General features: G+C 52.4%; 1 protein-coding gene across 2 annotated transcripts in view; it reads left to right on the top strand.

The window, feature by feature from the left end:
• The window catches only part of TRAPPC12 (trafficking protein particle complex subunit 12), an 81,957-nt gene that overhangs the window by 28,196 nt on the left and 26,055 nt on the right, over nucleotides 1-27,706 (top strand). For both annotated transcript variants that reach the window (XM_045447859.1, XM_045447860.1), the window contains exons 4-6: nucleotides 5,038-5,151; nucleotides 5,728-5,866; nucleotides 20,389-20,501. In XM_045447859.1, the coding sequence (XP_045303815.1) occupies nucleotides 5,038-5,151; nucleotides 5,728-5,866; nucleotides 20,389-20,501 (366 nt within the window). The remainder of the gene's footprint in view (nucleotides 1-5,037; nucleotides 5,152-5,727; nucleotides 5,867-20,388; nucleotides 20,502-27,706) is intronic.

Here is a 27,706-nt window from a genome sequence, read left to right as displayed (position 1 = left end):
AAATATTTTCTAACTGCATCATCTGACGCTATTATAAATAATCCTGGGATGGACCATCTTGTACAGAAATCTTCTCTACATATATGATTATTTCCTTAAGATAAATGCTGGGAGGAGAATGAGGTCAGAGTATGGGCAGTTTGTTTTTTTAACGTTCATTTTGAGAGAAAGAGAGTGTGAGCGGGGGAGGGGCAGAGCGAGAGAGAGAGCGAGAGAGAGAGAGAGAGAGAGAGAGAGAGAGAGAGAATCCCAAGCAGGCTCCATGCTGTCAGCACAGAGCCCAGTGTAGGGCTTAAACTCGCGAACCGTGAGATCGTGACCAGGGCCGAAATTATGAGTCAGACGCTCAACTGACTGAGCCCCCCAGGTGTCCCAGAGAATGGACAGTTTGGGAGCTCTTGATACATTCTTTTTCAGGAAGATGATACCGTGTGTACATTTACCAGCAATATGCACACGCCTTTGCCATAGTGTTTCCTTGTCTGTCGTGACTTGTATCTTCTTCAGAAATCATTTTTTCTCATTTCTTAGGCTAACAATAGCATTTGCTGCTTCTTTGTTTTTTGGCTAATGAAAATCAATCACTAATAAGTTATAATTTATGTTTCTTTCATTATTAGTGTAGCTTTTTTTACTGCCTTTTTGTAGTTGCGTGAATTTACTATTTCATAATTTCTTGTAACAAACGCGCATGGTAGGTACGATACTGTAGGAATACTTTTAAAAGTTAAAAAGCGTCCTCTAGACAAGGCCATTGTCCCAGGAGCTTACCTAGAGGGAAGTGGGACACAGTCACTGTTAAAGTGACCTTGGACACTGGGCTGTGTTTAATGTGTACGCAGAGTGGATGAGACAGACTGTATCCCACAGCAGGTGTTTCTTAGCCCTCTTTTCATTGTTGGCCCCTGAGGAGCATTTTGCAACATATTCTCCTAATTGCTCACCTCCACCCTCAACCCCACATGAAATAAAATACTGAGGAGGAAGATTCTGTCGGGTGGGGTTAATGTTTGGAGGTCCATTAATCGCCGTTACCCAAGAACGGATTCCGTCCCCCTGGGGGGGCCGTCTCCCCCCAGGCACGTGCATGCCGGGGAATCAGGAATGGGCAGGAGGGGCGTCGCGAAGCTGGAGTCTGAGTCGGGGGTGGGGTGGTGGTCTCGGCAGCCCCTCCTCGCTAGAAGCCGGGGTGACAGCTGTGACGCATGAGAGCACGGACAGCTGACCGGCAGGGACGGCAGTCCCGGCCGCATCACAGACTGTGCCCTCGTTTCCGCCTGCAGGGTGGCCGGCTGCGGTGACAAGCGGGTGACGAGGTCGCACAGGTGGCAGTGGGAGCTAACAGGTGTCTGCCTGCTTCTCCTCCCTGCCACCCTTCCCCCACCTGGTGACGTTGGGCCACCAGGTCTCCGTGGGGCCACGGCGCCCGGGGAGAAGTGCCACGCCCCAGCCGGGTGCGCGTACTGGCGGGAAGGTGATGGCCCGCCTCCCGGGACCTTCAGCGCCGCAGTCCATCCAGCCTGCTCGGCTTCTGTGGTGGCTCTCCGGGCCTTTCTGGACGGGCCCTGCCTCTTGCAAACCTCCAGCCCTCCCTGGCTCCTGGCTGGAGCAGACAAGTGACCCCCCCGCCCCAGCTCAGAGCAGAACGGGAGGCCGTGGGACAGAAGCCTCGCTCCCGGCGCAGATGTGCACCTCGTGCGCCTGCTGAGACGTGCGTCCAGAGTCCTTCCCTCCCGACTCGCGGGACCTCACGCTGTGGATCGTCCTTCCCAGTATGCGGCCAGCCTCCCTGCAGCCAGACCCTTCTCGTCGCCACTCGGTTGCAAACAGGCACAGATCAGGCAGCACCGCCTCGCCTCCTCCCTCGCCTTCACGGGGTCCCCCGTCTCCCCGCTCCCCTGCCCGCGGTCCAGCCATGTCTCTCGGTCCGACTTCCCGCCCCATCTGCCCGTCGCACCAGCACTCGGCGAGGCCACCGGTGATTCTGCTGCCGCCGTGCCCGCCGCCTCCGGAGCCCTGAGGACTGTCCCCTCCCTGCACCCCAGACCCACATCCTTCCCCCCACCCCGCCGGCCACCCCCTGCACGTGCAGACCCCGCACTGCCCCGGGGCAGTGCCCTCCTCTCTTCCTAACCTCAGACCCGCACAGAAGCGGCTGGTTTTCCTCTTCCTCGTGAATGTCTCAAAGGCCCTCAGATTCATCGTTGTCGGAACCGAATTCCGGATTCTGAGCTCTGACCTTTGCCAGCCTTCCCCGTCTCCATGACCGCTTCACTGCCCTCGGGCAGCACGTCAGCTCTCAGACCCATCCTACAGCCCTGCTCCCCGCGTCAGGTCGCCACTCGGCCGTGTCCCTTGGCCTTGTCCACACGCCCACGCTAGTACAAGCCATCTGCAACCGTGCTTTTCAGGCTTGGAAGGACGGGCGTTTTCTCGTGACTTTTCAATCTTCAGCAGACTGAAACTTACCCTTTTTTTTCTTTAATTGTAGAGAGGGTGTGAGCAGGGGAGAGGAGGAGAGGGGCCACGGGAGGGAGGGAGAGGTAGGGAGAAGCCCAAGCAGACCCCATGCTCAGCACAGAGCCCCACGCCGGGCTGCATCCCGTGACCCCGAGATCATGACCTGAGCCAAAATCAGGAGTCAGATGCTCAACCCACTAAACCACCTAGGCGCCCCCCAGACCGAAGCTTCTGTAAAATTCCGTCTACATTAACAATATGAAAAACACGTGCCGGGTACAAGCCCCCTTTTGTCACTGTGCGTGACAATAAGTACTCTGTCGAGTGGCTCTAGAAGTTTCTGTTCCTCCGCCTTTCTCGCTCGGGACCGGTCATAAGGGGGACGTGGTCCACGGTCTCCCTGGAAGTGGCAGTGGCCAGGCCTGGGTGGCACCTGGGAGTATCTCAGGCTCGGGGGGCCCCTCAGTCTCTGGGGCAGCCACCCAGCTCTGCTGTGACCGCACCTCCTTCGTGGGAGCCCAGCACGAGCCTTCGACAACATGGACCATGTGCAGGAGGCTGGGTCCCGGAACTGCGTGCAGACCACGCACCGTGTGGATAGGGCCCGTGGACCATACACAGGTCGCCAGCGTCAGGCCTGGACACTGGCTTCCCCGACACCTGCTTCGCCCCTCAGGTTCATGCGTCATCCTCACAGGGGCTGGTGTTTCTGGAACGGGAGCCTGACGTGTTGCCGGTGCCCTTGGAAGCCTCCAGAGGCTGGCCTGGCCTTACCTGCCCCTTGATCACACCTGCACTGCCCGCCCCTACCTGCCCCTCATCCTCCCCTGCCAGGCCCCCTCTTACCACCGCACCTCTCTCAGACCGCACCGGCCTCCTCCCTGCCGTCGCTCGTATCCCCACAGCCCCCACTCACACCGGGCCTTTGCCCACTGGAGCTCCCCTCCTGCCCTCCTCACTGGGGTCATTTCCCGGGAGGCCAGCTGAAGTCATTTCCCGAGAGGACTGCCCTGAGCGCTCAGTTCAGATCTGACGCCACCAGCAGGAGAGGCCAGCCTGTGTGACAGAGGCAGTTGGGAAGAGAGCAATAATTATTGCCCCTGCATACAGGATCTGCTTAGAATGAACATAGCACTGACTTGGACTTGGCCGAATAGCTTTCCCATTTGCAAGTCCAGAATATTCTCCCCCAGCAGTCGGAGCACCCCCGTCGGCCCAGACTTCCACCTGAGGGGCCCTCAGGGCTGCTGTCAGGAGAGTCCGGAATCAGCAGCCGGGCCCGGGCTCTCTGGGTCCTCACCCCCACTTGGGGTTCCGCCTGGGAGGGGTGGGGCGCCCACAGGGGCAGTGCGTGCCTCAGTACCTGGAGAGGCGGGGGACTGCTCTGGTATCTGTGCGTTAAACAGCATCGTGCCATTCCCTTGCTCGGAGCCCTTCTGAGGCTCCCCAGCCCCTCAGGATGCATCTGGACCTCTCGTGGCCTGAGGCCTTCCTTGCTGACATCCCATTCTTGCCCACACCTGCACTCTCACTGCCTGTGTGCCTGCCGTCGGGATCCCGGGATCGACCGGGGTCCCTCACGCACGCTGTCTCCCCCTCGCCTGGAGGGCCCTACCCCTGCCGGACCCCGCTGTTCCTCCTTCACATCTGGCTCCAGCAGCTTTCCGTTCCCTGACATTAAGTCCGGCCACCTGGTGACGTGCACCGTGGCACCTGCTTCAGAAAGCACTTGGAGTGCGTGCAGAATCACTTGAGTGATCAGCGGAAAAACACTTTGTTTCATATCCGCCTTCCTTGCTGGATCCTGAGGTGAACGCACGGAAGGCGGTGCACTCAGCCAGCTCTTTGCCCACAGGGCCTGACCTGGTCTGTAAGTCCGTCGGCCACACACGTGACCGGGTGCGTCTGCCGTGTCCGGAGCTGGTTGGCGCCTGTTGCGCCGAGGAGATACGTAGATAGGAGTGAGCGTCCGCTTTTTGCTTCTTAAAACGCCGGAACATTCTCTCTGATAACATGTTCCCCTGCATTTGCCTGCTGGCTCTCCTGTCTTCATTGCCTCGGGGTCAAAAGACAAACACGGTAAGTCCAGGTTGATCGGCTGGCACGTCCCTATCAGCCATCTTTTTTCGTCTTGGTAAAACAGAATTAAACATTTAGCATATGAAGCCACTCGTTTTGTAGACACACGCAGATCTTCCCGATACAGATAAATGTATCCGGCACATAGCATAAAATTAAGTTACTAACTTTAAATTTGTGGAAATTACAAAATGAAGTTATCTGGATGGAAACGGAAAGCAGTGTTCTAGATTGGGGGGGGGGGCTTTCCAACAAGAGTTCTCCTCCCCGTGTTCTGCCGGTTGTTCAGTGTTCATGTTTGTAGGGTTTGCTCATCCCTTGCTTGGTGTCCTTCTTGCCTAGTTACACACGCAGCGGTGACAAGTGGCGTTGCGCTCAGTCCCTGCCGCCGTCTGGCCTCACTGTCCTCGCGCGCGGTGGCGGGAGCCGCCCCGAGCCCAGCAGGTGCCGTGTGTCCGAGGGGCTGCGATTTGGTCACGTGTCCCCTGTGTCTTGCAGCGCTGCAGGAACTGGAGGGCGGCGGTCGACCTGTGCGGGCGCCTTCTCACCGCCCACGGCCAAGGCTACGGCAAGAGCGGGCTGCCCACCAGCCACACAGCAGACTCGCTGCAGGTACGGCCCCTTTGGGTGGTCGAAACGTGGGGACACAGAAGGCGCCCGACCTTTCGTGCCACTGAGAAAAACCTGAGGCGAAGATGGGCTTTCGTAGCTCAGATTGCACGTCAGTACGGCTGACTCTGGCCTTCCTGGCCCGATGGCGCGGACGCAAGCTGATTTCCCACCGTGCCTCTGCGCCCAGGGCCTCCGGCCCCTCGGAGCTGACCGCTCACCCTCGTCGCACGGCCCTCTCTGACACGCGCCCCTCCTGACTCCGTGCCCTTCAGTGCCCTCCCCAGACAGGGTTCTGTCCACAGCTGCCCTCCCTTCACGCCCGCGCCCACTGGACTCCTTCTTCTGCCCGACAAGATTGTCCGACTGGGACGATTAGACGAAATCACTCATGTCGTTCTTACAAGCTCAGGAGTGTTCTCAGAAATGCGCGGTTAGGCAAATGTGCAAAAAAACAAAGTTGGCCCTTGTTCGGATGCACTGGAAGTCAAGCTCTGCTACCAAAATCGTAGTAAACAGGGATTTCTGAACGTGACCCACGTAGGCAACCTGTCGTTTCCCTTATGTTTTGTGTTTCAGCTTTGGTTTGTGAGGCTGGCGCTACTGGTGAAGCTGGGCCTCTTCCAGAACGCCGAAATGGAGTTCGAGCCCTTTGGAACCCTGGATCAGCCAGATCTCTATTACGAGTACTACCCTCAAGTGTACCCGGGCCGGAGGGGTAAGGCACTGGTGCTCCCCGTCCGTGCCTTTGCGTGCGTTTGCTTTGCTTTGCTTTGCTTTGCTTTGCACGTAAGTCTCCTCCCTTTTCCTTCCGTATCCGGGCTGGAAACCTCAAGTAAGTAACCCAGCAGCGAGCCCTGACTTACCGAATGACCGCGCTGGGTTTTCTAAATGCACTTCCGCGGACATAGCGGCCGGTGCAGCCATCTGAGGCACCTGCTACGGGACAGCAGTGAGATTGGGTGTAAGCACCGGTGGTGGGTTTTTTCAGACTTTCTGACTGCTCCGGAGTGAAACATAGTCGCACATCGTGACTTACTGCAAACACACGCATAGAAACGAAACAAAACCCCCTTGCAACAGTACTCTGTGCCATTTTCTCCTGGTTCTGTCCTGATTTAATTTACTTAAAAGTCTGGTTGCAGTCCCCAGGGAGCCCCAGGGAGCCCCGCCATCATCTGGAAAACCTGGGCTGCAGCACGGAGCAGCTGTCAGGAGGCAGGAAGTAGGGATTGCGGGAGGGAGAGCGCAGGTGACAGAGAACCTTCCGGGGCACGAGCAGCTCAGGTGGAGTGAACGCTTCTGGGCAGAGAGCCTGAGGGACGTGCTGAAGCCCCGCAGATGTTCCTGTGAAATGTAAACCAGCTTCGGGAGGACTTGCAAGAAGCCGCAGACGTAGTTACTGAGGGCAGGGCTCTGCAGTCAGACTTCCTGTAGGTCCTGCCCTCCACTTCCTGCAGCGCCTCTGTCCCAGCACCCTTTCCAGGACTGCAGCGGTGATTCTAGGGCGTCGCGAAGATCGGGCAAAGCCATTTATGTCGGTTGCTCAGAGCGGGGGCTTCTGCCCGGTAATTACTGCGTTTTGGCTGTTTTTTGTATTCTGTTCTTAATTCATCAGTAGACACCGTATCTTACCGCCACCTTTCGAAAGATCACCTGGTCAGCACTTGCGGGATGTAACAGGAATGGCAAAGAAAAGTCCTGGTTCTCAGGGAACCCAGAGCCTGATTGGAGGTAGAAAATATAAAATCGTAACCGGACAAGGGAGGACAAAGGCCCGACGAATAACGAAGATAGGGGTGCCATAGAGTTTTCAAAAAGTTAAGTCAACTTCTTACTTGGTTGATATTAGAGGTAGGTAAATAGGTGAACTGAGACTAGAAGGAAAAACACATTTCTCAGCTTCTGTGTTGTTTTTCCTTAAAACAGCACGTCCTGTTTCTGTGGAAAGGACAAAAGGAGGAAGCCTTCTGCATTCTCGGGGCTTTCTCCTTCATCGTGTTTACTCCCCACAGGGTGGGGAGTTGCGTAGACTCGGGGTCAGGAAGGGGACAGCAGGGCCCCGTCCTGAACTTCTTCCCAGCCAATGGCCCGTCGGGTCTGGCGGGGCACAGACGAGAGCCAGGAGCCGCCGTGAGTGGAGCCTCCTCGAGGACGCCCCAGCCGCCTGGTGTTATCCCAGGCGGAGGAGGTGGGACAGGGGGTGCCGGGCTCCCCGTCGGTCTTGCCACTGCTCGCGGCTCACGTCTGCCTTAGGTCCCGGCCGGACCCTCCCTGACTCTCTTCCCACGCTCCAGCTCCGGAAGCCCCAGTGGCTGGTTGGCGGGAGTCCAGCTGTGGGTGAGCCCCGCACCCCCCCTCGTGCGCTGGAAATCCTGGAAATTCAGACCACGCCCTTTGGAGGGTGCAGCCTTCTCTGGTAGCTCAGGGCACACTTCTCTGGCCTGTAAATTAATCGTGTCCTTTCTCGTCTACACTTTCAGGCCATTTGAGGTCCCTCCCTTCCCTGGAAGGTGATGAGCAAGCTTCCACCCTGGAAAGGAGTGAGTCTCTGTGGCCACTTCTTTTTTTTTAATTTTTTTTTTTAATGTTTATTTATTACTGAGTGACAGAGAGAGACAATGCAAGCAGGGGAGGAGCAGAGAGAGGAGGAGACACAGAATCCGAAACAAGCTCCAGGTTCTGAGCTGTCAGTACAGAGCCCGATGTGGGGCTCGAACCCACTGACCGCCGAGATCATGACCTGAGCGGAAATCCGACGCTCACCCAACTGAGCCACTCAGGTGCCCCATCTGTGGCCGCTTCTTAACCACTCTGATGGAAAGGTGCCCAACAGAGAGGTTCGGGGCAGTATCCAGGGGGGATGTTTGGGGATATTTCTGCCCAGTAAATCAAGAGAAGGTAGGGTATTCTCACACTTGTCACGAGGAACAGCTGTGTTCCCTTCAGCGTAAACAGTGCTTCTCCCCACCCGCCTGGCCGCAGCCCTGCCCCTGCTGTGTGGTCCTGCCATGGGGCAGAAGGCTGCACCCTCGGCCAGCCCAGGGGGTTGGCAGCTGGCGTTGATGGGTGTCTCGTCCTCAGCTGACAAAACTCAGCTCTGAGTTCACAGGCCCGTCTCCCAGTGGCTCTGAACTACCAGCTACCCCAAAGCACACAGCTTCACAAATGCTTCGATTTCTGTTCCCCTTGAAGTCCAGAATTGTAGATTCAGAAGGACTGTTCGTACATCAGCTGCTTCTGGACTTACCACGGGTGTTGAAGAATGCATAAGAGACGAGAAGGCAGGTATTTCCTGTGCTGGCCGGTGACAGCCTTCAGCCCCTCACTACGTCCAGCCTTTCCTCTGGAGTCCTGGAGACTCTGCCCCTCTTCACCGTCTCTGAAGGTGGAGCTGGTCCGAGCTATCTGCATAATGAGGAGTGCGATTGCAGGGCCCGGTGTGGACTCCCTGTCATCCTCAGCCCGGTTTTGAGGACACACTTTCCCAAAGATGTGCAGACAAGAGAGCCTGCTTCTGATCCCGCCTGAAATTAAATTGCATGGGGATACGGATAAAGAGAGAATAGTAGCCATGCATCATTAAGCAGCTAATTTAAGTTATGAAGTAGACATAAATCATACGTACATTTCAGCTAAAGCATGTTAACATTCATCCACAACGATATGCTGAGTGCTTACTAATTTTTCTTCTCGTTTTGTGATGTAACCAGCATAAATGTAAGTTTTGATTCATTCATTCGTTTTAGCTTGCAGTATATAAGCAAAGCAAGTCATTAAGATGTGCTTTACAGAGGAGGCTATAACAATGCAAATAAGTAACTTTTATGAATGAGCCTTAATATATTTTATTTAAATACTGGGCATAATTTTTACCCACTCAGAATATTCATTGCAAGATATGTAATGAATCATGAGTAAAAATCATGAAGTGCTGTGTTTTGTTTTTTCAATTTTCACCCAAGAAAGGAACAGTAACGGCAGCTTTGTACATTTCTCCCACATCTCGAGCAATTTCGTAGTTTCCGCCTGTCTCGAGGGCACAGTGTATGTGTTTCAGAAACTCAGCACTGTCTTTTAACAGGTTGTTTGAATTCTCCCGCTTGCTGGAAAGAAAGAACAGCGGCAGCAGCCCCAGGCTGGACCCCGCCCCCCCACCCCCGCCCTGCTGCCCTCCACCGCACTTTACTGCTGCCTCCCTTCTGATGCCGTATGTCTGTCCCTGTCCCTCGGGGCCCAGAGGTTGGGGGAGGAGCTGCTTCATCGGGCTCTTGCTCAGACTTCCAACAGCTGGGTGAGAAGCGCCGCTCAGAGCTCAGACTCCGCGTTTAGCAGCAAAACGGTGGATTATGAGCAGACTTGAGACAGTAGGGTCACACCCGGCCACCTAGCTCTCCCCGTACTTGTCACCAGGTGCAGGAAACTCAGACAGTCAATGCTGGTGGTGAGAGTAGAAGATGTCAAGGCAAGAAGGAAAATTGAGCTCCATGGTGACACCATGTGACCTCTGTGCCCAGGACAGAGAAAAAGAAAGGGAAGTGTTTGAAACAGAAGTCCCCTAGCTGTGAGTTCTAATTGTGTCCGGTAGGGTCCTCTTTAAACTGCTCAGGATGCCGTCATTGCAGGCTGCCTGGGGAGCTCAGTCCATTGAGTGACCGACTTCAGCTCAGGTCGGGGTCTCACAGCTTGTGAGTTCGAGCCTCGCGTCGGGCTCTGTGCCGACAGCTTGGAGCCCGGAGCCTCTTCGGATTCTGGGTCTCCCTCTCTCTCTGACCCTCCCCCGCTCACACTCTGTCTCTCTCTCTCTCTCTCTCTTAAAAATACGTAAACATTAAAAAAGTGTTTTTAAGAAAGTAACAAGCCCAGAGCAGTTACGTCTGTGTCGTTGGAACTGCGCCATCAGGCTGAAACGGGCGAAGACCCCTACCGCACAGCCTTCTGAAATGCGGTCCTCGCTGAGCCCAGTGCGCTGTTGCCGTGCAGCCCTGTGGGCCCGGAGGCGGCTTTGCCGGGAGGACCTATGAGCAGGAGGTAGACGGACGGTGTATGGCTGCTGACCTGCCTCTGCCCGGAGCTGCGGAAAGCCGAGACGGCCGCGCAGAGCGCCCCGGGCCCCCACGGGCCCCGGATGTACCCCGAGCCCCTTAGCTTTCTGTAACACGGACAAGACGGAAGAGCAGTAGGCTTGGCGAGCGGTTCCCCCGTGGCCCCCAGCTGTGCCACCTTGGACCCTGTAGGCAGACCCCCGGGACCTCCCTGCACACCCCGGGGAGCCCACTGCCACCCCAGCTTTTGAGGTGGAGGTGACAAGGGGAAATGGCAGGGGGGGGGGTCACAGGCACCAGCCTTTACCCAAAATGAAGAAAGTTTTTGTTTTTGTCTGTCTTTAACGTTGACAGCTGTGGAATTAATGCTTGGTGTCAGGGCTTCAAAATACCTTTCCAAGCACGACACCCTGTTTCACTTGTGAGAATCCTTCCTCACATGCCTGTGATCGCCTCCTCTCTTTACTTTGCTTTTAATCAAGTTGTTTTTATTTTGTCATTTTTAACACTAGAACAGACCACTTTCCTCTCTGAAGGGTTTGTGTCGGTGAGACTCGTAGACAGGGATTGCATCGGTGGATGATGTAACTAGATCATTCGTTGTGTCTGTGGGTTAGCGTCTTTGGCGTGGCACGTTTGTCACTGTTGATGGTGCTGATACCGATACGTGATTATTGGCGACGGTTCACTCCGTGTTGTACGTCTTCTTTGCATTTCTGTCTTCGGAAACAATGACCCGGGCGCGCTTCTGACGTAGGTGGTGTATCCAGTCATTCCGATTCGGCCTGTTGCGGGACAGTAAGATTTTCCAGAATCCCACCACCGTTTTTTATAATCTGCTGCTTGGAATCCTCTCTCTTGTTCGAAAGAAAGATGGTCAAACACACAGCACTTTGGGTTTTCAAAGTACTTCTCGGGCATGAAACAGTTCGCTTGACTTTCTCTGTAGCTGGAGGAGAACTTTGAAGCCAAACAATGGGAAATAAGTCTGTTTGATGACCCTCAGTGTGATGTTTTGGAAAGGCAGTGCCTCCTCCGATGCCGAGTTCGGGTCTGTGCGTCCAAGTTATTAGAGTTCATTGTGAAGATACCGTATGAAATCGTATTTCAGGACGTGATCCTTACGGACGACCAAGTCAGACCAACACTGATGGGGCAGACACTTGAACCGCGTGCTTCACGTCTGCACCCTTCCGTCACCTACCCAGTCCTCTGGGAGTGACGGTAAAACTGCCAGGGTCTTCTGTCCTCTCCTGCCCTCCCTCCAGAACCCTGAAGTTTGAGTTTCTGGTCGCAGGTCTAAATTTGGAAACTTTTTGGAGTGCCTGGGAGGCTCAGTCGGTTGAACATCCGACTTCGGCTCAGGTCATGATCTCACGGTCCATGAGTTCGCGCCCCATGTCGAGCTCTGGGCTAACCGACCGCTCAGAGCCTGGAGCGTGCTTCCGATTATGTCTCCCTCTCTCCCTGCCCCTCCCCTGCTCGTGCTCGTGCTCTGTTGAATAAACATTCAACAAAAACATTTTTTAACAAATAAAATTGGAAAAAAATTTTTAACACATAACTATACATGATGGCTCAGGATTAATTGTTAATCCTGTTTCAAATGTCCTATTTTTTTTTCCCATGACAAAATCAATTCACCTCCTCTGCTTAGGTTAGACTTCCAGTTTATGCTACGTCAGAACTTGGGGGCATTTATCACTCGAAGTGCATTTCCAGTGTTTTCTCAGAACAAATCATTATAGACATGGAAGTAAGCGTTGCATCTGGGTTCCGTTCCTGTCATTAGAACACCCGTGGAAGGCCTCGTCTGAACCCGTCTCCCACGAGAAATGCCGTGGTTACCAGATACTGGTTACGGTCGGTCCCACGTGGATCAGGCACAGCCACTTTAGACTCGCGTGGGCGCGGTGTGGTCCAGTCCACAGCGTCTGGCCGTGCCACGCGGCACCGGGGCAGCAGTGAATTTCCCACTCAGCTAATAAATCCTCTAGGGTGCTTCAGGACTTCCTCAGTATGGTTCTGGGCTCGTTATACTTAAAGAGCAGCATGGATGTTGTAGGTTGAGGGTCATTTTATGACGAAGGTGAAGGGCACTGTGTTCTCTCTGAGACATAGACATCCAGTGACCTCTGTCCCAATAACTGAGCAGCGGAAGGAAAGCCATCAATGACAGCAGCTCCTCGGCGTTCTGTAGGGGAGTCAAGGCAGACAGGAAACCGGCAAAGCAGGGCGAGATGTGGGGGGAATCACATGCAGAGCAGTGACCCCCGCGGGAGGTCCTACGTGACCTGGACGTGACACGGAAGTACCTGGGCAGAGGCCCTTTGAGCGTGTGCCCACGCGGTCCCGTTAGGTGCTCTCTGCGGGACAGCTGCACACCTGGGCCTCACAGCAGCGTGGCCGTCTCAGGCCCCCTGCTGTGCAGGTGACAGAAAAGACCCCAGGAGGACGCCATCCGCCCAGCACATGCAGCAGGTGAGCAGCGGAGGTCCAGGCCGTCTGCATGGCAAGGCTGCTGCCTCCTGAAGCGAGGGGCACATCCCTCCCCAGAGAAGCTCCCGTGCCTCCTGTGGTCGGTGTCCTTTGTCGCTGCCCAGCACGGAGGCCCGCTTCTCTCTGGCGCCCTCCTCCCCGGCTCCCCGAGCCGGCCGCGTGGGCTCACTGCCCTGCAGAGGCTGTAGGTATCCGTGTCGGAGGACCGTTTGCATTTCGTGTTTCCTGAATGATTGATGGGGGCGCTGCTGCCTACCTAGATCTGGGCAGGTAGTGGCTGTGCGTGGGCGGGGATCTTCCGGAAAAAGCACATCCTCTGGGAAGTGTTGGTCCTTGTAGATTTTGACCAGCCCTTCATTTCGGGGCTCACTGTCCCTGCAGGAGAGAGGCCTCCGGGCTCGCGTGGAAGGCGTGCATACGTCATCGTCCTCCTGCTCAGCCAGCGCTGCCTGGCCCGGAGGGTATCCCGGAGTCGCAGCGTCAGACGCAGGGAGGCCGGGTTTGTGCAGACCCAGAGAATCGGCGTAAAGGTGCTTCTACCTGTGTGTCTTCGAAACAAGCAAAACCAAGTCCTCGTCGTTGTGAGGAAAGCAGCTTCTGTCTGTGCTGTGCGGAAGGGGGAGTGGCTTGCCCGGGGACAGTGGTCATGTTGTAGGTCCAGGCCCGGGCCCGGCCTGCACAGCAGACGGTGCTGACTTACGTCAGCCTGTTCAAGCTGGAACCGAGCCACGGCGTCTCTCCACCTGGTGCTTTTTCGTGTTTTGTCTCTACGAAGAGTGTTCTTTTTCTAGGAAGGGGCATTGTTTTCTTTCTGATTTGTTTCATTTTTCTCTTTCCCATGAGGCTGGGAGGTGTGTGCCTTCCTTTCATTTTCTAAAGCTGTTCAAGACCTTCTCGGTGGTACCGGGAGAGAAGAGGAGGAATTCTGTCTCCTTGTGCGGCCCTAGCTCCTGGTGCCTCTCAGAAGGTCACAGGTAGGGACAGAGCTTAGGGGAGCCACACTCGGGCTCACTCTCGCCTGCCCACTTTCTGTCCTCAGCTCCCAGATTCAGTCACAGAGCCGTGCTTGTCGTCACCTGCCGCTGGCGTCTGTCCTGCGTCCGCGCCGCCCGGGCTCCCCACTGGCACCTGGCGTGGCGTGCTGCACGGGCTCGGGGTTGGTGGGGCGGGTGCGGACGAGCGGGGACAGGGGTGTCCACAGACCCCATGCGCAGAGGGAGCTGATGCGAGGGGGCAGCACGGCCAGCGCGAGGGGACGCAGTAGCTCTCCTGCCGCAGAACCCCGAGCGCATTGTTGTAGGTTCTGTTTCCTGTCTGGAAGGGAGGACCCGTGAACAGAGGAGCGGATGGCCTGGTGGCAGCGAGGAAGCCAGGAGTTCCATGGACCTGTTCCCTCTGTTACACCAGGGCGAGGGAGGATGTGTCAGTATTTCTAAGATAACGTGCTAAATTTTTTAAAAACGTGTTAAAATTTAGTTCTAGGAGAATTTTTGTTCCACGAGCATTAGTTCTGGACCTTATTCATGTCCCCACATTCAAGGAAGAACAGAGTAGATTTTGTGTTTTCCCTCCTGAGAAGCAGCCGTGGGGGGGAGCGGTGCCCGCGGTCACCTGTGCAGGGGCCGGCTCCGCGCAGGACGGACACACGCACGGTCTCTGCGCTTCCCCAGCCCCTGGGCCCTGTCGTCTCGGCACGCGGCAGGGAAACAACACAGACCTAAGGAGGAGGCGTCAGCTGTGCGACGTCTGAGGACAGTTGTACGAGATGCCGACCGCGGGCTTTCATCTGGCCCTGTGAGCTAGGACGTGGTCCCGCGGCACGTTTGTGCAAATCCAGATCACAGCTTCACCGTCGCCTTTGGGTCGGCACACTTGGGTGTCACGTCAGCGAGGTTGTGGTTCAGAGTAGGGCTTCTCCAGCTTACCTGTGCACCCAGACCCCTGGACCCTGTCAGGTGGACGCTCTGACCTAGGTCTGGGGGTCCCGGGGTGGGGCCGAGACTGCGCTCTACTGGGGCCCCGGGGCTGGCACTGCGGGGTGGAGGGACCCCTCTGAGGGGCCAGGTATCGTGTGTTTCCCGTAGGGTTTGCTGTGAGCTTTGAGCCCGCCTGGGTGTATCCTTGTTCTCCGACATCTGCACATTCTTCTTCCTGCTTGCCTGTTTTTATGCAGTTAAGTAAAATAACTTTGATCTGTTCTTTATCTCTTTCAGCTAAAATATGAATATTTCGTTCAAAGCTGTGAACTTCGAAGCTACTCCTGCTATACAGAAAAATTACATTTTCAAACTACAGACCGCTTTGCTGTGGTTTCACTATAAAACTGCATGCATGACCACTGGCATTGCAAAGTCCACGTACAAAGTGGTCGGTACTTGGAGAGTATTTTCCATAGAATTAAATCCATACCTACTTAGGCCCTTAGGTCAGCCCATAAAAGCCTGTTCACCCGTTAAATGTACCTTGAATAAAGTATTAATATTCCCCTTTCGACTATAACTGGCTACGATGTTTAGTATTCCTAAGGAAAAAATACTTTTTTTTTTAATGTTTATTTATTCGGGGGGAAGAGAGAGAGAGCACACGCAAAAGAGCAGGGGAGGGGCAGCGGGAGAGAGAATCCCAAGCAGGCTCCATACTGTAGAGCACAGAGCCCAACGCAGGGCTCGATCTCACAAACCACGAGATCATGTCCTGAGCTGAAATCAAGAGTCAGATGCTCAACCGACGGAGCCACCCAGGCGCCCCTGTGGGTTTTTTTTTTTTTAATTATTATTTCTAATTTGAGATCCCAAACCCTTTTTCTTTAAAGAATGGATCTAATTTTATTTTTATTCATGTGGCCATTCACATATCCCGACAGTGCTTACTGAAAATCACATTTTCCTTCAGTGATTTGGGGATACTGTCTTGTCCAGTAAATTCTGTGTGCGGTTGGGCACGTCTTCTCTTTTTTCAGTAAATAATCTTTACTTTTTCGGATTCTTTAAGGTTCACGGTAAAGTTTAGCATTACAGAGAATTCCATATGCCCTCTCCTCTGCGTGCGATTTTATTAATATATTATTATTATTATTAACATCTGTAAACATCTTGTGTTCCTGTGCTAAATTTGTTACAATAGATGAACCTATACTGATTGGTCCATTATGATTAAAATCCATTAGTTTAGAGTTCACTCCCGGTGTTGTATGTTCCGTGAGTCCGGACAAGTGGGCAATGGTGCGTATCCGCCATTATGGTACCCTGCAGGATAGTTTCACTGCCCTCAACGTCCTCTGTGTCCTGCCTGCTTGTCCTTCCCCTCCCCCCGGCCCCTGGAAACCGCTGATCTGTTTGCCTCTTCAGTTTTGCCTCTTCCAGATTGTCTTATTGTTGGGACCATACAATACGTAGCCTCTTGAGACGGGTTTCTCCTACATGGCGGTGTGCCTTTAAGATTCCTCCAGTGCTTCTTGTGGTTTGCTAGCACGTATCTTTTTATTACTGAAAAATACTCCATTGGCTGCGTGTACCCGTATCAAAAGACGTCTCGGCTGCTTCTGGTTTGGGGCAGTTAACGAACAAGGTTGCCGTCGACGTTCTCGTGCAGGATTTTGTGTGGACGCGGATTCTGCAGTTACTTGGCTAAGCGCCTGGAGCACTGTTGCTGGCTCCTACGGTAAGCCCGGGTTTGGTTCCGCTGTACCTGCCAGGCCGTCTTCCCGAGCAGAGCACCATCTTGCGCTTTCCCCGGCGATCAACACCATTTCCTGGTGCTCCTCATCTCCGCCAGCGTGTGGTGGTGGCATCTTGCCGGACTCCCCGTTCCAGCGGGCGTCTGCTGGTATTTCACTGCCATTTTAGTTTGCAGTTTGCAGGTCCCTAATGACAGATGTGTGACGGGGAGCATTTCTCATGCTTATTTGCCATCTGTATGCCTTCGTTGAGGCACCTGTTCAGATCCGTTGTCCATTTATTAATTGAGTTGTTTTCTTGTTGATTTTTGAGAGTTATTTGTATATGTTGGATACAACCCCTTTCTTCATGAGATGTGCATTTTGCCAGGATTTTCTGTCACTTCTCATTCTCTTGACATGGTCTTTTACAGGGCAGTTCTTAATTTTAATGAGTCCCAATTTTTTTCTTTCACGGATCGTGTTTTTGTATCTAAAAAGTTATCACCAAACCCGGGTCGCTTAGATTTTCTCATATGTTCTGTTCTGGAAGTTTCACAGTTTTGCATTTTACGTTTAGGTCTCTTACCCACTTTGGGTTAAGTCTCGTGAAGGATGAAGGTCAGTGTTTCGATCGATCCCCCACGTAGATGTCTGGTCGTCCCAGCACCATTTGTCAAAGGGACTGACCTCCCTCCGTTGACTTCCCTTTCCTCCTTCGCTGAAGATCAGCTGGCTGGGTTTAGGAGGCCTGTTTCTGGGCTCTCTGTTCCCATCCATTGAGGCGCTCGTTCTCTTCCTTTGCTGGGGTCACAGTAGCTTAATAGTAAGTCTTAAAGTCTGGGGTGTCCGTTCTCCAGCGTTGCCCATGTCTTCAATACCGTGTTGGGTTTTTACGGTCTTTGCGTCTCCACCCAAAGCAGACCGCCGCCGGTACGTTTATGTCCACAAAGTAACCTGGGGGTTTTGACTGCGGTTGCACTGAATCTGCTGGGGGAGCTGCGAGGAACGGACACCCTGGCGACGTTACGTCTTCCTGTCTGTCAACATGGAGCGTCGTTCGGTTTGTCCACGTCGCCTTTGACTTCTTTCAGCAGAGACTTCGAGTTTTCCTCACACGGTTGTAGCTGTTCTGTCAGATTCACCTCTTACTGTTTCATTTGTGTCGGTGCTAACGTCAAGGGTAATATGTTTGTAATTTCGAATTTCAGTTCGTTGCCGCTATGGCAAGTCAGACCGACTGACTCATGTATTATCCTCGTATCCTGTCCCCTTTAGTTGCTTATGTTTGGGAGGGCTTTTTGTTTGGTTCTGTTGCATTTTCGTGTCAGTCTTTTGGGATTTTCTGCATAGACGATTTTATCATCTGCATAGAGGGTTTTATTTGTTCCTTTCTAATCTGTACATCTTTTCCTTTTTTTTTTTTTTTTTGTCTTATTGCATTAATTAGGGACTTCTAGTATGATGTACAATAGGAGTAAAAAGAGGACATCCTTGCCTTATTCAGGATCTTGCGGGGAAACGTCTAGTTTCTCATCATTAAGTACACCCGGAACTCAACACCCGGAAAACAACTAATCCAGTGAAGAAATGGGCAGAAGACATGAATAGGCACTTTTCCAAAGAAACATCCAGAAGGATGACAGACAGATGACAAGATGCTCACCATCAGTGTCTGTTGGGTGATTTTTAATAAACAGTGTCTTTCAAGGAATTGGTCCATGTCATCTAAGTTACGAAATTTGTGGACATAGTTGTCCTTAATATTCCTTTATTATCCTTTTAGTGTCTGTGTGGTGAGTAGTGATGTGTCCCTCCCTTTCATTTCTTTTTTTTTTTTTAATGTTTATTTATTATTGAGAGACAGAGAGACACAGAGTGTGAGCAGGGGAGGGGCAGAGAGAGAGGGAGACACAGAATCCGAAGCAGCTCCAGGCTCCGAGCCGTCAGCACAGAGCCCAACGCGGGGCTCGAACTCCCCAACTGCCAGGTCATGACCTGAGCCGAAGTCAGACGCTTAACCGACTGAGCCACCCAGGCGCCCTCCCTCCCTTTTATTTCTAATATTAGTGTTCATGTCTTCTCCTGTATTTCTTTGTTAGCCTGGCTAGACATTTATAAATTTTACTCATTTTGTCAGAAAAACAGCTCTGAGTTTTGTTGATTTCCTTTGTTGGTTTCCTGTTTTCAGTGTCATTGATTTCTGCTTTAATTTTTATTTCTCCTCTTTCTCTTCTACACGCCCTGCCTTTCTGTAGTGTTCTGAGATGGAAGTTTAAATGATTGATTTTAAGATCTTGTCTCTTTTTAAATATATGTGTCTAATGCTATAAAATTCCCTCTTAGCACTGCTTTTCCTGAATCTCACAAACTTTGATAAGTTGCATGTTCATTTTCACTTAAGTCCCACATGTGTTTGCGTGTCGTTTTAAATGCAGAAACTTCCTCAGGTACGTGGGCATTTGCCAGGGTACAGAGCAGATAGCTCCCTGCCACCTGTTCATATATTCAGCTCGTTTCTAAAGTGGGTCTGGGAACTTGCAGTAGAATGTTTGTTTCTGTGTTGATCTGACAGAGTTTGAAGAGTTCTAGAGATCTTCTTTAGGTGCAGGTGAATTCTGCACCCACACGGGAGCGATTGTCACCTGTTCTTTACGTGATGTGAAAGGGTGTATCACTTCCCGTGTCAGCGCAGTCCCACGTTTAGTGATGCTGATGGTCAAGACATCTTTCTTTCTAGGAAGCCAAGAACAACTCATTCCAGAATGTAAACTCAGTCATCCATCGTTTTTAGACAGGAATTATTTAGTGTCATCAAGAAAGAAAGTTTTTTCAAAAAAAAAAAAATTCAGACATTTAAAATTCAGTAATTGTCATCTTTCTTTTGTCCGGACTTATAATTGCAATACGACCTATTTTCTGTAGAGTTCCTTATTTTCACCTTCCCTTTTAGATCTTTCTTTCAGTCTCTGGTAAAGACCCTAGAGCGTCATACAGTTCCAAGAGGACTAAGCACAGGCGAAAAGCCATGCTAGCGTGGCCCGTGGCAGACCCTCCCTGGTGATTAATGCTTAGGCCGAGGGACAGGCTGGGGCACAGAGACGCTGCGTCGCTTACAGGTGTCACACAGCTTGTTTTCTGACCGTCTTCCAAACCGTATTCGGGATCTAAATACCAACGCCTTCAGTCTGTGTTCAAAAGCCCTCTTCTGACTGTGTGACCGCCCCGTGTTGTCACTTCCATATCCACGGTCTCCTTTATAACCAGCACAGGCCGTTTGATCATTTTGACGGTTTACGTGTACTCCGTGTATATACCAGGTGTCAGATTCCGAACCGTATCAGAAGAGACATTCACAAAAAGATTCCCTTCTTCCGAGACCTGACGCAGCCCCTTCGATTCCCATGCGTGAGCCCTTCTTCAGAGCGCCACCCTCGCTCCCCCGCAGCACGCTGGCAGGGCTGCGTGGCCGTGAATTACCCCCTGCGGGGTGGCCCTGGGGGTGGAGCTTTCACGTGTGGCTCCCCTGCCTCCCGTCGGGGCACCTGTGAGGTAGAGCTTTCCCTCCAGAGCTGCGCACACGCACCCACGCAAACCACCGAATCAGGCTCAGCACCGTCCTCAGGACCTGGGCCTGAGACGCATCTTCGCTCACTTTCCTCCGCTGCTCCCCCATGCCTGGCGGGCCTCCTTTCGGGGTCAGCTTGTGGGCAGCCTTCTGTTTGAGCTTGCCTCCCTGAACGGATAGAAAAGATGCGGCGGCTTTCGCCGCGGGAGGGCACAACCTCTGGTTTCTACCTGGTTACAGCACAGCTATGGAAACAGTAGGGACATCGCCTTCGCCTTTGGTCCTTGTGGCGCTTTGCCGAGAAAACCGGCATACATCTTACGACTGACACCATCGCAGACTTAACCGAGAAAGGAAGGCGTGCTGGCGTCCCTCCCCCTGCCACATCGGCAGTGCCCTCCCGCAGGCGTGTTCGGCGCGAAGGCGTGCTCACTTACCGCCAACTAACTAGCTTGGCTTTGCTCTCGTCCCAGGCTCCATGGTGCCCTTTTCGATGAGGATCTTACACGCGGAGCTTCAGCAGTACCTGGGGAACCCGCAGGAGTCACTGGACAGGCTGCACCGAGTGAAGGCCGTCTGCAGCAAGGTACCGGTGGTGCCCGGGTGGGCCGTTCTGGCACTCCCCCCCCGCCGCCGCCCGGCGGAGAACCCCCTCCCTTCCCCTTTCTTGGAGGGGGCAGCCACATCACTCTCTACCCAAACCACCTGACATCCGCCGTCACCGCTTCCTGCGGGAAGGCAGGGGGACCCAGTTCATCGTGACCGTGGTATTCTTGCCTGCCGAAGTTGTTGTTGGGGGCAGAGGATGCAAAGCTTGGGGCCTGAAATCCTTCTTCCTTAGTATTTGTTGTTGTTGCTGAAGAAGAACTGACATGACCATACCATATTCGTACCAGGTGTAGAACCCAGTGGTTCAATATCACGTACGTTATGAAACAGTCACCGCAACAGGTCTGGTTACCGCTGGTCACCGTGGAAGGTCATGACAGTGTTAGTGACTGGCTTCCCATGCTGTACATCACATCTCTCTCTTACTTACTTTGCATCCGGAAGGTTTACACCTCTTCATCCCGTTCATTTCATCCATCCCCCTCCCTCTGGCAGCCGTCGGTTTGTTCTCTGTGTGTCCGAGTCGGTTTCCGTTTTGTTTTGTATTTTAGGTTGCACATGTGGGTGGAGTCGTACGTATCTGTCTTTCTCTGACTTATTTCACGTAGCCTAATAGCCTCTAGATTCATCGGTGTCGTCACAAGTGGCAACATTTCATTCTTTTCACGGCTGAGTATTATTCCGTTGTATGTATATACCCCACCTTTTTAATCCGGTCGTCCGTCCGTTGACATCTATGACATTTAACTTCCAAATCTTGATTGTTGTAAATTATCCTGTAATGAACATAGGGGTGCATATGTCTTTTTGGATTAGCGTTTTCATTTTCCTCAGATAAGTGCCCAGAAGTAGACTGCCGGATCGTAGAGTCTTCCTCTTTTCAGTTTTGAGAGAACCTCCGTATTGTTTTCCGTGGTGGCCGCACGGTTTGCAGTCCCTCCAGCAGTGCACGGGGCTGCCTTTTCTCCCACCGCCTCACCAACACCTGTTAGTTCTTATCTTTCTGAGCCAAGCCGTTCTGACAGGTGTGAGGTAACACCTCGTTGTGGTTTGGATTTGCATTTCCGTGATGATTGGTGATGTTGAGCATCTTTCCATGTGCCCGTTGGCCGCCTGTGTGTCTTCCCTATCTAGCAAAATGTCTCTTCGGGCCCTCTGCCTGGCTGGGTTTTTTATATGGAATTTTATGAGCTCTTTGTGTATTTGGGATGTTAACCCCTTATCAGATACGCCGTGTATTCAGTGGGTTGCCTTTTCATTTTTTTGATGATTCCCTTTGCTGTCAAAAGCATTTTAGTTTGATTTAGTCCTTTTTGTTTGTTCTTTTTTATCGTCCTTGCCTGAGTAGACAGATCCAAAAATATCACCAAAACCAGTGTCCGACAGCTTACTTGCCTATGTTTTATTCTAGGAGTTTTATGGTTTCAGGTTTTATATTTAAGTCTGGAATCCATTTGGAGTTCATTTTTGTGGATAGTGTAAGAAGGTGGTTCACTTTCACTCTTTTGCATGTAGCTGTCCAGTTTCCCTGACATTTATTGGAGAGACTTTCCTTTCCCCGTTGTATATTTTTGTGTCCTTCGTCACAGATCAATTAATGATGCTTTTATGGTCAGCTACCTGTTGCGTTGACCTGTGTGTGTGTGTCTTTGTGCTGGTACCAAACTGTTTTGATTATCGTAGCTTCTAGTAGGTCTCGAAACTAGGAAACATGATACTCCCGTACCTCTCTTCTTCCTCAAGGTTGCTTTGGCTCTTTATGGTCTCTTGTGCTTCTTTTTTTTTTTTTTTTTTTAATTTTTTTTATTTATTTTTGGGACAGAGAGAGACAGAGCATGAACGGGGGAGGGGCAGAGAGAGAGGGAGACACAGAATCGGAAACAGGCTCCAGGCTCCGAGCCATCAGCCCAGAGCCCGACGCGGGGCTCGAACTCACGGACCGCGAGATCGTGACCTGGCTGAAGTCGGACGCTTAACCGACTGCGCCACCCAGGCGCCCCTTGGTCTCTTGTGCTTCTATACAAACTTTGGGGATTATTTTCGTTTATTTTAGCTCTAGTTCTGTGAGAAGGGCCGTTGGTGTTTTGATAGGGATTGTGTTGAATCTGTAGGCTTCTTCGGGTATTTTGACAGTATTTTTTCAGTCCGCAGCACAGAGTATCTTTCTATATACTTGCATCGTCTTCAGTGTCTTTCATCAGTTTTCTGAGTGCAGGTGATTCACCTTGGCTATATTTACTCCTACATATTTTATTCTTCTTGATGCAGTAGTAAATGGGATTATTTTCTTAATTGCTCTTTTGATAGTTGGTTATTATTATATAAAAATGCAACGGGCGCCTGGGTGGCTCAGTCGGTTGAGCGTCTGACTTCGGCTCAGGTCATGATCTCACAGCTCGTGAGTTTGAGCCCCGCGTCGGGCTCTGTGCCAACAGCTCGGAGCCTGGAGCCTGCTTCGGATTCTGTGTCTCCCTTTCTCTCTGCCCCTAACCCACTCACATTCTGTCTCTGTGTCTCTCAAAAATAAGTAAACATTTAAAAAAAACTAAAATTAAAAAAAATGCAACAGATTTCTGAATATTGATTTTGTATCCTGCCAATTTTAATGAATTCATTTATTGGGTCTAATAGTTTTTGGGTGGATGCTTTAGGGGTTTCTATATGTGGTGTCATATCAACTGTGAATAGTGACAGTTTTACTTCCTAATTGTTTGGATGCCATTTATTTCTTTTCCTTATTGCTGCAGCTGGGACTTCCACTAAATTGTTGGATAAAAAAGTGTTGGATAGGGGCGCCTGGGTGGCTCAGTCGGTTAAGCGACCGACTTCGGCTCAGGTCATGATCTCTCAGTCCGTGAGTTCGAGCCCCGCATCGGGCTCTGTGCTGACAGCTCAGAGCCTGGAGCCTGTTTCAGATTCTGTGTCTCCCTCTCTCTGACCCTTCCCTGTTCATGCTCTGTCTCTCTCTGTCCCAAAAATAAATAAATGTTAAAAAAAACAATTAAAAAAAAAAAGTGTTGTATAAAAAAAGTGTTGAATAAAAATGGTAAGAGTGGGCATCCTTAACTTGTTCCTCATATTAGAGGAAATGCTTTTCATCTTTTATCGTTGAGTATGTTAGCTATGGCTTTGTCATATATGGCCTTTATTATATTGAGGTACATTCCCTCTATACACACTGTGTTGAGAGTTTTTAATCATAAGTGGACATTAAATTGTGTGAGATGCAGGGCACCAGGGTGGCTCAGTCGGTTGGGCGGCCGACTTCAGCTCAGGTCATGATCTTGCAGTTCTCAGGTTCAAGCCCCGCGTCGGGCTCTGTGCTGACAGCTCAGAGCCTGGAGCCCAGTTCGGATTCTGTGTCCCCCTCTCTCTCTGACCCTGCCCCGCTCACACTCTATGTCTCTCTCTATCTCAAAAATAGACGTTAAAAATTTTTTTTTAATTGTATCAGATGCTTTTTCTGCATCTGTGGAGATACCACAGGATTTTCATTCCTCATTTTGTGAATGTGATGTACCAGATAGATATGTGGGTGTTGAACCATCCTTGCATCCCTGCAACAAATCCCACTTGCTTGTGGTGTATGATCCTTTTATTGTAGAGTTGAATTCAGTTTGCTGATACTCTGTTGAGGATTTTTGCATGTATGTTCATCAGGGATATTGGCCTGAAATGTTCTCTTAGTAGTTGGCCTGTTCAGATTTGCTGTTTCCTCCTTGTTCGATGTTGGAGGATTATATGTTTCTAGGAATTTATTCATTTCATCTGGGTCGTCCAACTTGTTGGCATGTAAGTCTTCCTTGGTATCCTTGGTAGATTAAAAGCAGGGAAATATCTCTTGTGTACAAATCACACGCCCTTAAACGTGGCAGACCTGTGTGTCTTCTCTGTCTAGCAAAATGTCTCTTCAGGCCCTTCACGCATCCTGCAAATCCTACAAGCACCTACTTTGTGTCTCACAGAGGCCCGGGAGCAATGTTTAAGGAAGTAGTAGTTTAAAATGTTCCAGAATCAAAGCAAGTCCTACTGTGTGATGACAACTGGCATTCGTAATGCCGACTCCGAAGGCAGGTAAGGTTCAGAAGCGCTTTGTGAATTGTTCTTGGTTGAACGCTAACAGTGACGCGGAAGGCACCAAGCTGCATCCACAGGTCAGATTATGCTGTGAAGTGATATTCGGAAGAAATAGGGGCTTAGAGTCTCTCCACCTCCGGGCGTTGGGCCACCCCACCGCTCAGGCTGCTCACCGTTAGATGGAAGCGAAGCGCCTGTTCCCGCCTCCCTCGAGGTGAGGTCGCGTCTGCAGAGCGCCCAGAGCTGTAACCACAAGCGGTGAGGGCAGCAGCACGACACGGCCCTGTGTTACATGAGAGTGTATCTTTCCGGTCCCTCCTTTCAGTCTCGTGATTCTTGAGGAAGGTTTTAGGGGCTTTTTCCAAGATGCCGGCGTCCTCAGGACTCCCGGCAGGGAGGCGGACGGGCTCCTTCCCGCACAGCAGCCCTCACTCCGGCGCGAGCAGGTGTCCCAGGCACCTCACAGCCTCCGCCCTGCATAACTCCAGAGAGACAGGAAAACTCTTCTTTCTTGTATGCTAATCGGTTGACGGGGAACATTTTTTTTAGGTTCCAACACTTTTTTCCTTGAATCTTAAAACACTTAAGATACAGCTATTTTCAGACATAAGCGTATAACTTGTTGCCGAGAAACGCAAAATCAATGATTTTCTAAACTGTACACAGATGATTTTGTTAATTACGTTTTTCATTTACCTCCATATCGCATCAGGGGAATTTTTATGTACTTGAGAGAAAAATTCCAAGTGTTCCAGTGACTCAAGGGGAGAAAAGAAGACATTTTAGGAGTCCGTTTTCCTGGTCCTAAGGTATCTCATGTGCTGCAGGGTAGGGAGAGACAAGGGCAGGTCTTGCCGCCACGGCTGCTCTAGACTGTTGTACCCATTCCCCTGAAATACAGCGTGTTCGTCAGGGACTGGTCTCTGTTCCTCAGCATTTTTCTAATAACAGCTCATTTAATCCTTATGCAAACCTGGTAAAGTAGGGATTCCATTACCCCCGTTTACAGCTAAGTAAACTGAGGCACAGAGAGGCCAGCTAACTTGCCTGTGATCATGTGATTCAACCCCTCGTTGTGACACGTCCCAGCCGAAGGGAGAAAGACCGACAGTGTTCCTGCCTGTGCCAGATTCTCTGCTCCATCCAGTATGAACACGTCTTACTGCGTTTGGTGGTAGATTGAACCAATGAATAAGAGCCCCGGGACCAGTGTCCAGCCCCCAGAGATGGGGTCCGTCCTCACTCAGGTGGTTTCATCCCCGGTGGCCAGGCGGTGACAGCCGACGGCTCATGAGAGCAGAGAGGTGAGCAGGCCCAGTGCGGTCACACCACGGGAGCCCCTGGCCCGGCGCGGCCTGCGGTGTAGGAACCCGCTGCCGGGGCCTGAGCGTGACTGGTCTCTCGGGTGCCACCTGGGTGTGGACATCCCAGCCCAGGTCACGGGGCCGCGCCGTGTGCCAGTGGGTGTCCTTCTGACGGCACGACCCAGATGTGAGCCCATCCTTCTCGTGCGGCTGAACTAAGAGAAGGGCAGGTGGTTCTAATTCCGGAAGCAACACAGGCAGCCCGTCCTGGAAGGGACGGTGTGTTGGCCTCTGGCCAAAAGGATTTCCATGGCTAATCTCAACATGTACCTGCCGTGTGTTCCAACTTAAAACCTGGCCCCGCCTCCCAAGACAGAGGCAGCCCCACGTGACAGGACTGGTGGTGGTAAAGAGAAGGGGGTGGGGGACACAGAGCAAGGTGGTGCCCGCGGGGCCCCCCACGGCTCCTCGGCCACCACCCAGCAGATAAGGAGCCCAGCCCCTGAGCGTCCGCTCTCCTCCTCCTGCACACTGTCCCCCTGCCCCCCAGAGGCGAGTGTTACCTGCAAGCTCGTCCATGTATAATTGAGGGTGGTTTCAGCCGGAGAGGCCCCTGGGGGCTTTGAAGCGGGAGTGGTCTGTCTTTGACCTGCTGTCAGGTCAGCAGGCAGATGTGTATGAGCACCTGTGTGCACAGCCCGCAACAGTTCAGGGCTGAGCACGACACCCCGCCACCTCCCGCCCCGCCCTCTGTGAGCTTGGTTTCCGGGGCTCCGCTTCCCCCGCCCCGTGATCTGTGAGCCATTCCCCAGTATACCGTGGACACACAGGGTGAGGTGGCAGGAAGGCAGTGTTCGTGCGGGGACTTATTTACTCAAGTACAAAATCCAGGGGCGCCTGGGTGGCTCGGTCGGTTAAGCATCTGACTCTTGGTTTTGGCTCAGGTCACAATCTCACGGCTTGTGAGTTCAAGCCCCGCATCAGGCTCTGTGCTGCCGGTGTGGAGCCTGCTTGGGATTCTCTGTCTCCCTCTCTCTCTGCCCCTCCCCCACTCGCACTGTCTCAAAATAAACTTTTAAAAAAAAGCGCAAAAGCTGAAAATACTAAAGGCCCGCACACCACTCTTGTGGCAGCCTGATCTGGCAGGGTAAAGTTAGGGGCACGGATGCATTACCTGCATACAGGTCTGTTCTGTGCACGGCCACTGATCCGCTCTGCTCTCCACCTATAAACCAGAGGTCAGGGATCGGGGGTTGGACCACAGGGTTCCGAGACTCCGTCCGACACCAGCAGGCTGGTGTTTTGAGTCGGTCACAGCCAATGGGAAACCCCAGGAGAGCTGTAAACCTCAGGCTCTTGACCAGGACCCTCCCCACATCCCTGTGCTCTCTCCTGTGTCCTTGAGCGCGGCCCCCAGGGTATGCCAGGTCGAGCGCCCACAGTGGCCGTGGGGTCACCGTGACCATGTGAGCGGTGCCCGCACCATAACGTGCTGTGCTCTGTGTTTTACACCCTCCGTTAACACGACAGCCGTCTGAAGTGATAGCATCCCCGTTTTACAGACGTGGAAGAGTCACCAGGGTCTGACAGCAGGTGGGGGTGGGGGAGCCTACGCTAGAACAGGTCGCCCGGCCCCAGAAACCTGGTCCTGACTCTCCCTGTGGGGTCACGCTGCGGTCTCCCGTGCTCCCCCGAGTGCAGCAGACTCCCCGCCACCCTGGGAACGTGGCCCAGGCAGCACACTTGAGTGTCGCCTTGACAGGGACCGTGGCCCCAGTGGCTGGGCTCACAGGACCAGGGG

Source organism: Leopardus geoffroyi, chromosome A3 (assembly GCF_018350155.1).
Source record: "Leopardus geoffroyi isolate Oge1 chromosome A3, O.geoffroyi_Oge1_pat1.0, whole genome shotgun sequence".
In the NCBI taxonomy this organism is placed as follows: Eukaryota; Metazoa; Chordata; class Mammalia; order Carnivora; family Felidae; genus Leopardus; species Leopardus geoffroyi.
This window is presented reverse-complemented; position numbering and strand designations above follow the sequence as displayed.